This window comes from Rhamphochromis sp. 'chilingali', assembly GCF_963969265.1.
Source record: "Rhamphochromis sp. 'chilingali' genome assembly, chromosome: 4".
Taxonomy (NCBI): Eukaryota; Metazoa; Chordata; class Actinopteri; order Cichliformes; family Cichlidae; genus Rhamphochromis; species Rhamphochromis sp. 'chilingali'.
Window position 1 is genome coordinate 40082801 of NC_137948.1, and position 15805 is coordinate 40098605.

Consider the following 15805-nt stretch of genomic DNA (forward strand, 5'->3'; position numbering starts at 1 on the left):
ATATGACTCTGGATACTATAGCTCCTGTGAAAAATAGAGCCTCAAATCAGAAATATTTGACTCTGTGGTATAATTTCCAAACACGTAGCTTAACCTCCTAGGACCTGGCGTCCACATATGTGGACATCACATTTTGGGTTATTTAGACCAAAATACTCAATTTTGCTCTACAAGGGCCTGATATCCACTTACAAGGACATTATACTGCTACTGTTCTATGCTACCTTATTTTTCTTAAAAACAAAAATAAGATTTAAAAAAAATCTGGCAATTCTTTGTTTTTACATTCACTGGGGCCCAATATGTCCAAATATCAAAGAGAAATTAAAAATGCATGCCGTGGAAGAGTTCGGGTCTTAGGAGGTTAAAGCAGATAACTCGTAAGCCGGAGAGGAAATGGCATGTCACAAATGTAGAAGATCATCATTTAGCCTGAAGAAATAGTTTAGTGCTTTATAAGAACATCTTATTATTCATCACTGATTGAGTAAATAAGAACAACCCTAGGTGTCTCATTAGTTACAGAATTGAATTCAAACTCCTGCTCCTCACATACAAGGTCTGTAATAATCAGGCCCCATCTTATCTTAATGACGTTATAGTACCATATCACCCCATTAGAGCACTTTACTCTCACCCTGCAGGCCTACTTGTTGTTCCCAGAGTATTTAAAAGTAGAATAGGAGGCAGAGCCTTCAGCTTTCAGGCCCCTCTCTTCTGTGGAACCAGCTTCCAGTTTGGATTTGGGAGACAGACACTAGCTCTACTTTTAAGATTAGACTTAAAACTTTCCTTTTTGCTTAAGAATATAGATGTTATGCTGCAATAGTTGTAGGCTGCTGGGGGATTCCCATGATGTACTGAGTTTCCTTTCTCACTCACTATGTGTTAATACACCACTCTGCATTGAATCATACTTGTTATTAATCTCTGTCTCTCTTCCACAGCATGTCCTTATCCTGTCTTCCTTCTCTCACTCCAACCAGTCGCAGCAGATGGCCCCGCCCCTCCCTGAGCTTGGTTCTGTCGGAGGTTTCTTCCTGTTAAAAGGGAGTTTTTCCTTCCCACTGTTGCCAAAGTGCTTGCTCATAGGGGGTCATATGATTGTTGGGTTTTTCCTCTGTATATATCAGGGGTCGGCAACCTGCGGCTCTTTAGTCCTTATAGTGCAGCTCCGCGTGGTTTGGGAAAATAAATTAGAAGTATTTAGCTGAAGTGTATTTTACTTATGTTAGTTCTTTTTTACCTTGTAGTTCTAAATTGGAAGATTATTGTGATATTGAAATATAAAAATAAAATTATATTCTTTTATTTTTTCATCGCTCAAAATAAGCTTCACACTCGCAGAAGCCGGTATGCCTGCCGAAACGCCGCGCATTTATCGAGACTTTCAACCCCAGGTAGGCCAATTATGGATCCACATTATGTCAGCAGCTATTCTCCACCATGAACTATGTTAAAAACAAACACAGCTTACGCCTCACAGAGGACAGCTTACAGTCCTGCGTAAAGATGAAAGTCACTTCGTACAGCCCCGATTTGCAGACGCTGTGCGCAGAGGTTCAGGAGCAGAAGTCCCATTGTAAACATATCACGGCAGACACGACGATGTTTGCATGAACATGCTTTTCAGCATCTCTTTAACAACCACTTTTCACACACGGTTGTTGACGCATACAGCCGGCTGTAGCTTTTCAGCTCACAGCCCGACACTAGTGATGGGATTTTCGGCTCTTTTTAGAGAACCGGCTCTTTTGTTTCGGCTCACTAAAAAGATCCGGATCTTTCGGCTCCGAACCGGCTCTTCAGGTTGTTTTGTTGCTTTAATTAATTTATTATTAACAACAATATAAAATTATGCACAAAAGGAATTACTAATGGTTCAAGGTTCAAGGTTCTTTATTATTCGTCACATGCATAGTTATACAAGTATAACACACAGTGAAATGTAGCCTGACACGCTCCTCGACATGTGCAAAAATTGGGGGGGGTGTAGAGGAAGAACATTATATATATATATGTACATACATATAGTATATACACTGGGTGAATGTGCAGTAGTAGCAGCAAGCAGGTGAATTCTGTACATTAATATGAATAGACATCTGACTATTTTACAGGATAGACAATATAAACATATTTAAAATTAAAGGAATTTGAAATGTACATTGTGCCTTGGTTTAGTGTCTGGAAGAGTCCTGTCTCAGTCAATTATAGATGATGTGAGAGGGCGGGTGTGTGTGTTTAGGGCACGGATGGCTTGGGGATAGAAGCTCCTCTTGAGTCTCTCTGTCCTTGCCCGGAAGATGCGGAACCTTCTACCAGATTGCAGAAGTTGGAACAGTTTGTTGCCAGGATGGGACGGGTCCTTCAGTATCTGCGCTGCTCTAGTCCGGCATCTCCTGGTGTAGGTGTCCTGAAGCGGGGGGAGAGCAATCCTGCAGCAGCGTTCTGCTGTACGGATCACTCTCTGGAGAGCTTTTTGGTCCTTCACACAGCTGTTCCCAAACCACGATGTCATGTTCTGTGTGAGGATGCTCTCCACAGCGCCTGTATAGAAAATCCTGAGGATCTTTGGAGAGACCCTGAACTTCCTCAGTTGTCGTAGGTGATACAGGCGCTGCCTAGCCTTTTTGGTCTGGACCTGAATGTGGGCAGCCCATGTCAGGTCTGAGGAGATGTGGACACCAAGATACTTGAAGGACTGCACCCTCTCCACTGGAGCTCCATTGATGATAATGGGCTTGTAGTCTCTGTGCTGACCCCTTCTGAAGTCCACCACCAGCTCCTTGGTCTTGCTGACGTTCAGCTGGAGGTGGTTGTCCTGGCACCACGATGCCAGATTCTTCACTTCATCCATGTAGGCCGCCTCATTGTTGTTGGAGATGGCACCCAACACCACTGTGTCGTCAGCAAACTTCACAATGGTGTTGGAGCCATGGGTGGCCACACAGTCTGAAGTGTAGAGGGAGTAGAGCAGTGGCGAGAGGACACATCCCTGAGGTGCTCCTGTGTTGATGGTGATGCTGTTGGAGAAGCACCTGCCCACCCTCACCACCTGAGTTCTGCCAGTGAGGAAGTCCAACACCCATGCACACAGACGGCTGTTAAGTCCCAGATCCCTCAGCTTTGTGAACAGTCTGCAGGGCACTATTGTGTTAAACGCTGAACTGTAATCAACAAACAGCATTCGCACATAGTTACCCTGTTTCTTGTCCACGTGGCTGAGAGTGGTGTGTAGGACGTGGGCGATGGCATCCTCTGTGGATCTGTTGGATCTGTAGGCAAACTGCAGCGGATCTGTGGTGTCTGGGATGGAGGAGGAGATGATGTTCTTCAGCAGCCTCTCAAACACCTTCATTACTACCGAGGTCAGTGCAACTGGCCGGTAATCGTTCAGGGATGAGGGTTTGCTGTTCTTGGGCACAGGGATGATGGTGGATCTTTTGAAGCATGTGGGGACCACAGACTTCGCCAGGGACTCGTTGAAGATGTAAGTGAACACACCTGCTAGCTGGTCAGCACAGCAGCGCAGCAGACGGCCGGCCCTGCCGCTTTCCTTGTGTTCACTCTCCTCAGTGCTGCTCGGACGTCATGCTCCGCGATGCTGGTCACCGGTCTCTCGCTGATGACGTCACTGTCCTCGGTAGTCAGGCGGTAGATAGCATTAGCCGCCTGGCTAACCTCGAAACGGGCGTAGAACCGATTCAGCTCGTTGGTGAATGCAGAGTCGGCGTTGATCGGCGCAGTGTCCCTGGCTTTGTAGTCCGTAATGGTGCGTAGTCCGTGCCACATACTCCGTGTGTCGCCCTGGTGGAAGCGGGACTCCACACGTTCCCGGTACCTGCGTTTGGCATCTCTCACCGCGCGCCGCACGCCGTATGAGGCCGCTTTGTAGGCGCTCATATCGCCAGTGGCGAGACCCGCGTTGTAGGAGGTGGTCCTGGCGTTTACTGCATGTAAATGTAAAAAAAAGGTGGTTTTATTTATATATGTTTATATATAAATATATGATGATGATGATGATGATTTTATTAAGCGCTTTTCGCAGACAGGCAATCACAAAGCACTGTACACAAATATTAAAATATTAAAATAAACAATAAAATCAATAGACATTATATACAATGTAAAAGATCAAATGTAAATAATGTAAAAAAAATAAAATAAAATATGTAGATCAACAAAAGGCTTGTTTGAACAGAAGAGTTTTTAACTGTTTTTTAAAAGAATCCACAGAGTCAAGCAAACGTAATTGTAGTGGTAAACTGTTCCACAGCCTTGGTGCAACAGACTGAAAGGCTCTGTCCCCTTTTGTCTTCAATCATGTACGGGGAACAACTAAGAGACTCTGAGTCTGTGAGCGGAGATGACGAGCAGTAGTGTATTTTAAAAGAAGCTTGGATAAGTAATCTGGAGCCTGGCCATTTAGTGCTCTGTATGTTAAAACAAGAATTTTAAAGCGAATTCTAAACTCTATTGGGAGCCAATGTAAAGAATATAAGATGGGAGTGATGTGAACACGCTTGGTAGAGCGAGTTAGTAATCTGGCTGCTGCGTTTTGTATTGTCTGGAGGCGAGAGAGAGATGATTTATCCAAGCTAGTAAACAGGGAATTACAGTAATCTAAGCGTGATGACACAAATGCATGAATGAGTTTTTCCAGTTCAGCTGAGGAAACCATATGTTGCAGTTTAGATATGTTTCTTAAATGATAGAAACAGGAACGAGACAAAGATTTTACATGAGAGTCAAGGCCCAGAGAAGAGTCAAATATTACTCCAAGATTTCGAATATTTGACTTGACAGATGGACAGAAAGAGGCAAGAACCTGACTGATTTTAGAATGTAGCTCAGGAGGAGCTATGATCATGGTCTCGGTCTTGTTAGTATTTAGAACAAGGTAGTTGCTTGAAAGCCAATCAGAAACCTGGGTTAAGCACTGGACTAGGGTGGACAGCCTATCCAGCTGATGAGGCTTAAAGGACATATGGAGCTGAATGTCATCAGCATAAAAATGATAAGACAGGTTGCTAAAAGATTGAATGATACTAGCTAAAGGAAGCATATAAAAAGAAAATAGTAATGGACCTAAAACTGAGCCCTGTGGGACACCACAGGTCAGGGCAGCAGTGTTAGAGGAGAACCTATCAGTCCTAACAGAGAAGGTCCTGTCTGATAAGTAGGAAGAAAACCAGTCTAGGGCAGAGCCAGATACACCAGCCAAAACCGCATAAACCCCTGGTATATGCGGTGGCCCCTAGAGACAAAGCACATACAAACTCCAAAACACATTTCTAGCATGAACTGAACTTCCAAAACAGAGCTACCTAGATCACTTAAATTACACAATTGAAAGCATGAAAGCATATGTGTATTGTTTGTGTATTTATACACAAGCATTCATATATAGTCAAATAATAATAAAAAAAAGTTCATTTACCTGTTATTACCACACACCAAATCCGGTCGTTGGTACTTGCTGGCTTGTGTAGCCACTAGGTAACAAAAGCTCAACACTGCCCCTAGCATCGTGGAGCACTTCTGTTGTGTTTTGTACGTGTTTTGAGTTTTTATGTGCTTCGGAGTTTGTACGTGTTTTGGAGTTTTTACGTGTTTTTACATGTTTTGGAGTTTGTATGTGCTTCAGGGTTTGTACGTGCTTCAGAGTTCGTACGTGATATGAAGTTTGTACGTGCTTTGTCTGTAGGGGCCACCGTAAACATACTTTTATTTATTCACTCCACATAAAATGTGATAAATAAATCATATAATACAAAAATCAATTATTCACATTTCAACTTTTAACTATTTAAATTTTCAGCTTTTTCCTTTTACAAATTTAAAGTGAAACAACACAAAACACTGCAAACCACAACACAATTAAATATAAATTATAATATGAAAACAAAAAGAACATGGACCTGCATGAATAAACTTTCTGAATCCTTTATCATCTGCAACTGAAAATAGCTGTGGATGATTACTATACCTTTCTAATGTGAGGTTGTTGTCCCTGGCTCTCTTTCTCTCTCTCTCCCTCCCGCTCTGTTCCTGTGCTACTCAGTGTAACTACCGCCCCTCCCCCCTCTTCCCAGCGTAAAGCACAAGGCTGGCATGCTGAGTGAAGTGAAAAAAAGTGCGAGAGAGAGAGGGTGAGAGAAAGAAAAAAAAAAAACCCACGGCTTGCGATAAGGAGCCGGCTCGCATCGTTCACGTCAAAGAGCCGGCTCTAAGAGCCATTTTGTTCGCGACCGACCCATCCACTACCCGACACACACCAACCCAACAGCATAGATAGCACAGACATAAATGCGTGATCGGATTGCAGGTGCCGCTCAAGTGAGTCCGCCTCCCCTGCAGCGGCGCTGCAGACCACCCCCGCCACACACATTAACCAGGTAAAATACATATTTAGACAGAATTTTGCAAATGTCTATTTTTCATTTTTTAGTGAAGTTTAGTTTTTTAGTGCTTTTTTTCCCAATTATTTTTTAAAAGTCAGGTCAAGGCTCCAAAAGCCCGAAGGCGATATAACAGTTTTTGTTTGCTACATGGATCATTTTAATTCATGTTGGTGTCTTTCCTTTCGTTATATTTCTTAAAGAGTTCAAAATGTGTTAATTACATAAATAAAATGTAATTTTCTCTGTAGCACTTCATGGATTTCATAAGCAACACACTTTAGTTGTTCAAACAAAGCATAAAGGTAAAAAACAATATATACAGTGTTATCTTCATTTTAGATGTCAAAAAGTATTTGCGGCTCCCAGTGTTTTCTTTTGCGTGGAAACCAGGTCCAAATGGCTCTTTCAGTGTTAAAGGTTGCTGACCCCTGGTATATATTATTGTTGGGTCTACCTTACAATATAAAGCGCTTTGAGGTGACTGTTGTTGTGATTTAGCACTGTATAAATATAATTGAATTGAACTGAGTATTTCAACGTTTACTGTAGTAATTTTTAACACTCGTATATCCATACTTCTACTACGTTTCTGTACGTTTACCACCTCTGCTATCTAGTTATAGAAGACTGAAGGAAAATTTCACTCCTATTGTTTGTTTAGATTGTGGCTAATTGGAACAAAGAAATCCCAATGAGGATATGGGCCTTGAAAATGTTTTAAACAATATGTAAGGAACAGGACTTGAGTATTAGCCAACAGTTGCTAGTTGCTAAGGACTAGGATTTAACACGCTGGACTTATAAGTCAGAACAATGAATTTAGAGATCTTTATAAGGTTTTGAGTTCAGTGTTGAGTGTTAGGATCCGTACATTTCATTTTTTTAAATGAATGCTAAACTTTGCTTAATGGAGCTTTACAGCTTTATTGGATTTCTGTTGTCACTGTATACATCATGGTAGAACCAGAGACACACATTTCATTTCTACAGTTTCTCTTATGAAAAAGTCTTGATTTGAGCTAAATACTGAATTACTTGCCGTATTGAATTGCATGGTCTCTGCTCCTAGCATGGGCATACAGATTTTCTTTCATTTTTTCACTGTTACAGATTAGCAGTGTTAAGTCACTGATGGGCTCTGTTCAGAAACAAAATGTAGGACACTGGTATATACAAAGCATCAAACTTAAAATATATGAATGGCAATACTGACCAATAAGTGATTATATTATTAGTTGCTATAAGTGGCTATAAGTAAGATTTTAGATCACATAACAAACATAGGATTTTAGAAATCTTAAAAAAATATTTACGTTAATCAGTATATGGTGTTTATGATAAACAAGTTACTGTACACGTAGACTTGTCACGTCCTATGACCCTGTGTTTGTGTTTTTGGACTTTTAATTTCTGTTTTGTTTTTTGTTTTTTTTTGTTTCCACTTCACTCATTACCTTAGTTTGCCTGTGTTCCATTATGTTGTACTGTTTTTCATGTCGTACTGTGTTACTTTGTATTATGGGGGTTTATCCAGCTATATTCAAATGGATTGCTTTGTTTTAAAACTCTGTCTTTGCATCCTGCATTTGACGTCCTCATTCCTCACTATCACACTCCACATCATGACAGAAGGGGACTACAAGAAAAAAAGTCCAAAATACAACATAATATATACCTTGCAATACAGAATAGCACATGGGAAAACAGGCAGGCCGGGAAACTGTGGCTCAGGAGGTAGAGCCGGTCATCTACTAGTTGCAAGCTTTGTGGTTCAATCTCTGGCTGCTTCAGTCTGCATGCCAAATGTCCTTTGGCAAGACTATGCATAGATGCAGAGGTGAAAATCTAAACAATGCAAAAACTAAGAAATAAACAGAACTTGAAAGTCCAAGAGTCAGACTCAGCCAGCTGGAGGTTTCTTCCTGTTAAAAGAAAGTTTGTCGCTCTTTGGCGACAGTTGGAGGATAAAGTCTGATGGATCTTATGTCTTGCTTCAAGTTTCAAGCATGACTGTTAGTGTAGGTAGGGTTAGGAAAACAAATTATATTTACATTATATTTATATTGTAAAGTAATGTCTACTTTACAATATAAAGCACCTTGAGGTGACTGTTGTTGTTATTTGGCCCTGTATAAATAAAACTGAATTGTATAAATTGAAAACACAAACACTGGTCATAGGTCATTCCCATATTCTGCTTCCACGATGGAAGTTATATGTCAGTGGGATTTAGGAGATCCTCAAAGTATTACTTTCAGCACCAAACCATATCATCAGTGAAGTCAGCAGTGCTCCAGCTGCACTGTACACTATGTAAATATGTGTAGAGTGTGGCTTTCTCCTCCTAAGTTGCCTGACGTAACCAGAATCACTTCAAGGCTGACAGTCTCATTCTATGGCCTCAATGAATTCTTCCCACACCCAAGATTTTGTTTGAGCCCAAGTGCATTTTGGCTGCTGATACTTGTCAGCTGTTTTCAGTCACACAAACTAACCAAGCCCAATAACACTGCTTTTCAGGTAGATTGCTCCCTTCACAACCGCTTTCCACCATCTAGTTTGGGGATTGCCACTATGACAAGGTCAAGGTCAAGTTTTTTTTTTATATAGGCACGAACCACATTGCAGCTACAGCTCTGCACAACAGTGGAAGTGCAGAACATAGTGTCCCCAGCCTTCATTGGAATGCTGTCAAAGCTCTGGGGGTTAAAGATCTCACAGGCCAGGGCTTCTGCCAGAAGCTCCCAGTCCACGCTCACTATACGTTTGGTCATGCCAGGCATGTCTACCATCCTCCCCTGCCACCTAATCCAACCTACCACTAGGTGGCAATTGATTGACAGTTCAGTTCCCCACTGCACCCACGTGTCCAGAGCCCATTGTTGCAGATATGATGATACAATTACAAAATCAATCATTGAGCGATCTAGGATGTACCCAAGTACCCAACCAGGTGGGGTACTGGCAGCTGCCCCACCTGGTTGGATGACTCCAAGACTTCTTTGCACTTTGAATATCATTCAGCACAGCTCAGATGAGACCTCCCTGTTGCCTCAGTCCCTGACTACCGCCTGACACCAGCTGCACCAAACCCCTATTATGCCTCGTGCAGATAGCGAGCACACAAGAGAACAGGCCAACGTTCCCACATAGCAAAATTGGTATGGCCCGGATCTGGCCCACACAATGTGCTTACACATGGCCCACATACTGCAAAGAATGATGGCCCTTTGGTGGCCCAGATCAGGTTTGCCAGAGGTGGCCCACACATGGGCCTGCACAAGGCCAGTTGCAGACACACACACCCCAGATGTCAGCCTGATGTGTACCTTAATCAAGCCATGTAATAACAACGTGTGCCGGAACATAATAGTGCAAAAGTAACATGACAAAACTCAGACAGTGAATGGACTGATTCTTATATAGCACTTTTCTACTCTCATGGATTACTCAAAGTGCTCTATACAACATGCCACATTCACCCAATCACACACTTTCTTTAAACGGAGTGATTCCTAACTACATTTATACTCCTGACATGCAGGCTGGAAAAGCCAGGGATTCAACCAATAACCCTTTGATTAGTAGGTGATCTGCTCTACCTCCTGAGCTACAACCACCCAGTAATAAGCATGAGTAAACCTCACTAGGTTTTGGCTAAAGTGTACACTCACAAACCTGTCAAACCTGCATTTGAAACATTGGCTACCATAGCAGTATAGTATTGTAACATGTCATTTGGGTCTTCTAACTAAAACAGGAAAATAGGAACATAAATAGTGCCATCATTGCCAGACCTTGCCCACATCTGGTTGACAGACACCCTGCCATGACACTAGTCAGTCAGAAGTGCCAGATCCGGGCCGGACCTGTTTTCTATGAGCCTGGGCCACATAAACCAAACCACAATTGGGACAGATGTGGCATGCCATCACATAAACAGTGCCATCTACGCCGGGCCTGGCCCATATCTGGATGACATACCACTTACCATGCCAGAAGTCAGCCAGCAGTGCTGGCTTGATACCAGATCCAGGCCAAACCTGTCTGCTATGTGGGTTATCTCTTTGGGTTGCCACGGCCACCAGGCATTCTCCTTTAAGTTCCCTCCCCAGGTCTACTGGCTTCTGTGAGACTGTGCGAAATAGCTTGTTTTTCCCTTAAAAATAATTCTAGGTTCCCTTAAGGTGGTTTTTCTGTAACATGCAATAGGATTGTAGCTCAAGCCCTAAATCATTAACACCTTGTCCAATGACGCTGTCACTTCCATTAGTACAAAAGATAAATTACAGATCAGGGAATGTTCTTTATAATAGACCTGGCAGGTTCATTGATTATTTGAGATATATTTTAATTAGTGTTTACTGGTTCATTATCTTGCCAAAGGACATTTTGATATGCTGACTGGAAATGCCAGGGTGCAAACAACCTACCTCGGAATTACCAGATGACCTTTTCTTCCTGTTAGCCATAGCTGCTTATGCTATTGACTTTAATCCTCTTCTGCCTCATCACTTGCACAAATGTATATATTAATAATTCCTTCTCTGTATCCTTTCAGACTCATTCCTCCCTTCACCGCAATAGTCACAGTTTAGATTCTCAACTTCATACTCCTACTTTATCAGCTGTCTTCAGACATTCTTTCCTCCTCTCCTTGACTGTTGCTTCATAGTTTCTACCAGTACCCTCTTTATTAACGGTGCTGCTGGTGGCAACCAGTGCCTTGAATGATCTGGTAATCTAATCCAAGATCTATATATTTTTTTTTAAATGGGACTGTTTTTGTATCAGGATGGAAATATAGCATACATACAGGCTTAGAACCACCAAAACTGAACAAGCCTGTACAATTCCAGTTGGTAGAAAATATTTTAAAATGGCACTACCATTAAATGCAAATATGATTAAAAGGGACTCAAGACCAAGCATCAGTATGAGATGACACTGACAATGTGTGTGCAATCAGCTCCTAGTCTGGTTATGTGGAACATTATTATAGAGTAGGTACTAGTTTATTATAATAAAGGTATGCTGGTTTATAATGTATATTTATAATTGGAATTTGAGCAACTCACCATTCTAAATATATTTCATATCATTCTAAGGTATGCCATAATCAGTGTTGGGGAGTAACGGAATACATGTACCGCCGTTACGTATTTAGAATACAAAATATGAGTAACTGTATTCCGTTACAGTTACCATTTAAAAAGGTGGTATTCAGAATACAGTTACTTTGTTGAAATAAATGGAATACACTGGGGTACTTTCCTGTTTCATTTTGTCGCGGGTCAGGACTGTTTGGGTTTTGTTTGACAGCTACGTTCTTTTGTTCCAGGCGGCAGCGTTACGGTTGCCATGGTTACAGGGCGACGCTCTCTCTCTCTCTGCGACTGTGTGTTTCCTGGGTGAGAGAGCGCCTTTTCGTTGTTGTTGTTGTTGTTGTGCTAAGCTAACAGGCAGAATGCTACAAGCATAGCTCTAAAGAATGTAGCATCATGTTCAGTGTAGTCCGTGCTGCAGGGAGAATGGACTGCCATACACGTTATGTGTCTGTGAGCGCTAGGAGGGAGAAAAAGGGGAGTGGAAAGGTACGAGCAGTCATCGAGCAAAAACGGGAGCTGGAAGCATGTAAATATAATAATAACCACTGCAGCCAAGAAGAGTGCCTGACGAGCCCAGTTGTAAGTAAGCTATTAAGACTCGACTGTACACTGTGTTCGTGTTTTCCTCCGAAAACAACAAGTTCCGTTGGAGCAGCCTTTCAACGCCTCTCTCTGTCTGTCGCAAGAAAAGTTGACCCACACAACAAAGTAGAGCTATTTTTTGGCTACCAGCCGACAGGGACCCCGCCGTATTATGCTGGGCTTACACTGTGCGATTTTTTCAGTCGCGCGATTGAGCTCCTGCTCAAACTGTACGATTGACTCGCAGGGGTTAGAAGTTCATAGGTCACGATGCAGGTCTCACACTATACGGCCCGATGCTCTGATGCGACCTGAGTGCTCACACTGTGCGTCCATAAAAATGAAGGTTATAACAGAAATTCTGTCGCTCGCTCTCCCTCTCCGTCTTTCACTCACACAGACACACCACCACCATCAACTTTGCTAAATTGCTAATGAAAAACATTGGTCAGGCAGCTGTGATTGAGCAGCAGTGTCGATCCAAATATTTTCAAGGTTGTTGTGGTCGTGATAATTTTGTGAGGCCACATCGAAAGGGCTCGGATGGTTCTACAGGTTGTGCCTCCATCGCTTGTGTCCAGATCACACGCTGCACTGCCGTGCTACGCCGTCTTTTTCGCTGACATTTGTGTTTGCGCGTGCGCAGTGTGGCAAACTGCGGTGACACCCTCACGACCAAGCGATTGATGATCGGGAGCTGGTCGTGAGGTGTCAATCGCTTCTCGTTACCCCACGTATACTACACGATGCACGACGCACGATGAAGGCCAAAATCGGGCCGATCGCCAAAACGATCGCACGACTCAAAAATCGGCTCAAAATGGGCCAAAAATCGCACAGTGTGAGCCCAGCATTAGTCAGAGGTCCCTTTACTACAGTTCGGAGTCGCGGACCTTCAGTAATAGTAATAAATCACACAGCAATAGTACATTCACGTTGTTGTAAAAAGCATGATAATATTGTAGCGGGTCAGGGCTGTTCGGGGTTCTGCTTGTACAGTTATGTTTTGTGTATGTTGCCATGGTGACGGGTGACGCCCTCTCGCTGCGACGGTGTGTCCTTCCGGGGTCAGAGGGCGCCCTATGTGTGTTGTGGTTGCCGCGCTGAGCAGTTAGCTAGTGGCAGTGTGTTCTTCTGCAAATGTAATAAACGGCTGTGCTCCCTGGCTAGCTCACGGGAAGCAAGACCAAACGATACCTCCGTCTCCTCCTTGTCTGAACTCGCCACAATATATTAAGTAATCCAAAGTATTCAGAATACGTTACTGTCATTGAGTAACGTAACGGAATACGTTACAGAATACATTTTGGGGCATGTATTCTGTATTCTGTAATGGAATACATTTTAAAAGTAACCTTCCCAACACTGGCCATAATACCCATAAAGTATTACTGGTAATCTGCAAAGGCATTAACCTAGCCCTTGACATATGTCTTACCAAATTACAAAACCTCTCACTTTCACTTTTCCAGCTACTCAGAGTTTAATTATGCAATCATTTTTCATTGCTGTAACTTTTACAAAAAATCTAAAAAATGACCTAATCATTGCCATTTACTAGAATCACCCTGAAAGCTATCTCAAGTGTGAATGTTATGTTCAGATTCACACTTTTTACATAGGTGTAGATAGAGAAATCGAAAAAATTTGATGAATGATTGCAGTTGTATAAATGGGCAGGATTTGGCAGCAGTTTATTAAAAATAAAAGCTATTTAAAAAGTGCTAAATTCTACACTGGAGGTTTGAGTGACAGTCTATTTCATCCTCCGTAACACACTGCTAACACCTAATATACTGAGATATCAGGGGCACTCTACTTACTTTAATTACAGAGCAAGAACAACTGGGGGTTTTTTTTAGGGTGGAATAATTGTACGGCATATATCTTCAATTACTTAAAAAAACAAGAATTGGATGCACAAGTAAAAAAATTAATTTTTTATAATCCACATGGTCAAAGGTTTACATGCGGACTCAAAACTATACAAACACTATCTTAACCCTCTGAAGTCAATAGATGTGATTTAAGAGGACCTGGCAGGAAGACAAAGCACTGCTCACTCAACTTGTATCAAAAGTGGGGCTCAAGAGACTGGTACTTTTAAATCCTAACAGTGCAGTGATGTAGATTTTAAGCCCCACACTACAAAAACATATTGAAGCCAACAAATAACCTTGCACACATTCAGTGTTATCTTTTCAAGTAATCTTTATAGATATTTGAGATTCAGGTACTGTATCTAAAACTGTTTTAGTTTGATATATACATATATAAAAGTCCCAAATTACTATGGCATTCATCTCAGTGATGAATGTAAACTTTTGACAACTGTATGAGAACCAAAAATCCATCTCTGTGTATCTCTGTTTTATAACGACAAATATAAATTTGACATACCACACAACATTCTGATTTCCATGAGTGTAGCCACCAAAACACCATATTATATAAATATTACTTCAAGATAACTGTTATGAGAAAATCGATTTCCTTTTATCTCTATTGTGTTTACAGTAATTATTATTATTTACATCCTATTAACATGCATATCAGCAGGAGGACAGACACTGGCAAGAGTTGAACTGCTAACAGCCACTGTGTTCATGTAGAAATGCGGTGAACCTGGCGGTGTTAAAGTTGAACGAGCAGGGGCTGCTGGACAAACTGAAAAACAAGTGGTGGTATGACAAGGGAGAATGCGGCAGCGGAGGAGGGGAGAGCAAGGTTAATACACACACACACACACATACACTACAGCACACAACACACAGGTGACACTGGGTTATTAAATGTAAAAAGTGTAAAGAAGAAACAGAGTTACAATGCCACATGTGACATCAAACACTAGTAGCTAGCTGTAACCCCCTACAGAAATTGAAGAACAAAGAAAAACAAATACGCTAGAACTACTAGATTTAGCAGATGCAATAAGGAACCAGAACATGTAGCATTGTAGTCTGTAATGCTTCTTTTGCTGATATGTTGCCCCTGTTTGGTTGAGGTCAGGTTCAGAGCACACTTGCAGGCAGATGAGGACTTACAGATCAGGGTCAGGTGACCTCACACCAGATGGTAGCAACAGTGCAGGAGAAGAGCTGTCGATAAAGAGTTTGTGCAACTGCCCAAACTCTATTTATCAATGGCTCTGCCCTGGAGGAGTACTGCTACTGAAAAAGCAGAAAGCCTTTTCGCTGAGCACATCTCATTCTCTGTCTCCAGGGCCAAGCAGAGAGGCCCTGACAACACAAGATTTTCTTTAAGCAGCTTTGCCAAATTAAACAAGATTATTCCACAGAGTCTTTACAGACTTCCTGTTCATGGTCATGTCTAAATACTTTTAGTATTTAATATTTGACAATCAACAGACAGTGAACTTGCTAAAAGGTGTCTCATACAAAATAAAGAAAGCCATTAGACGATCTTTACATTGAAAGTAATCTTTTCAAATACTGCAATGAAAGTTTTAATGATGAATAATTAGTAGCACATGAGGGACCTGTCTTGGTGGCTAGACCAGAGTTTGAGAACCGCTGCCTCATTAATAACATAAGATAACATTGATAATGATGTTATTTATGTTATTCCCATTGAAGAGTGCCAGTAAACCTTGCCGTATTGAAACTGAATGAGCAAGGGACCCTAGACAAGATGAAAAACAAGTGGTGGTACGATAAAGGAGAATGTGGCTTCAAGGACTCCACAAAT

At 41.9% G+C, this 15805-nt stretch overlaps 1 protein-coding gene across 2 annotated transcripts in view; it reads left to right on the plus strand.

The window, feature by feature from the left end:
* The window catches only part of LOC308395711 (glutamate receptor 2-like), a 114437-nt gene that overhangs the window by 65326 nt on the left and 33306 nt on the right, over window positions 1-15805 (plus strand). For both annotated transcript variants that reach the window (XM_080880674.1, XM_080880673.1), the window contains exon 17: window positions 14710-14824. In XM_080880674.1, coding sequence (XP_080736800.1) covers window positions 14710-14824 — 115 coding nt within the window. The remainder of the gene's footprint in view (window positions 1-14709; window positions 14825-15805) is intronic.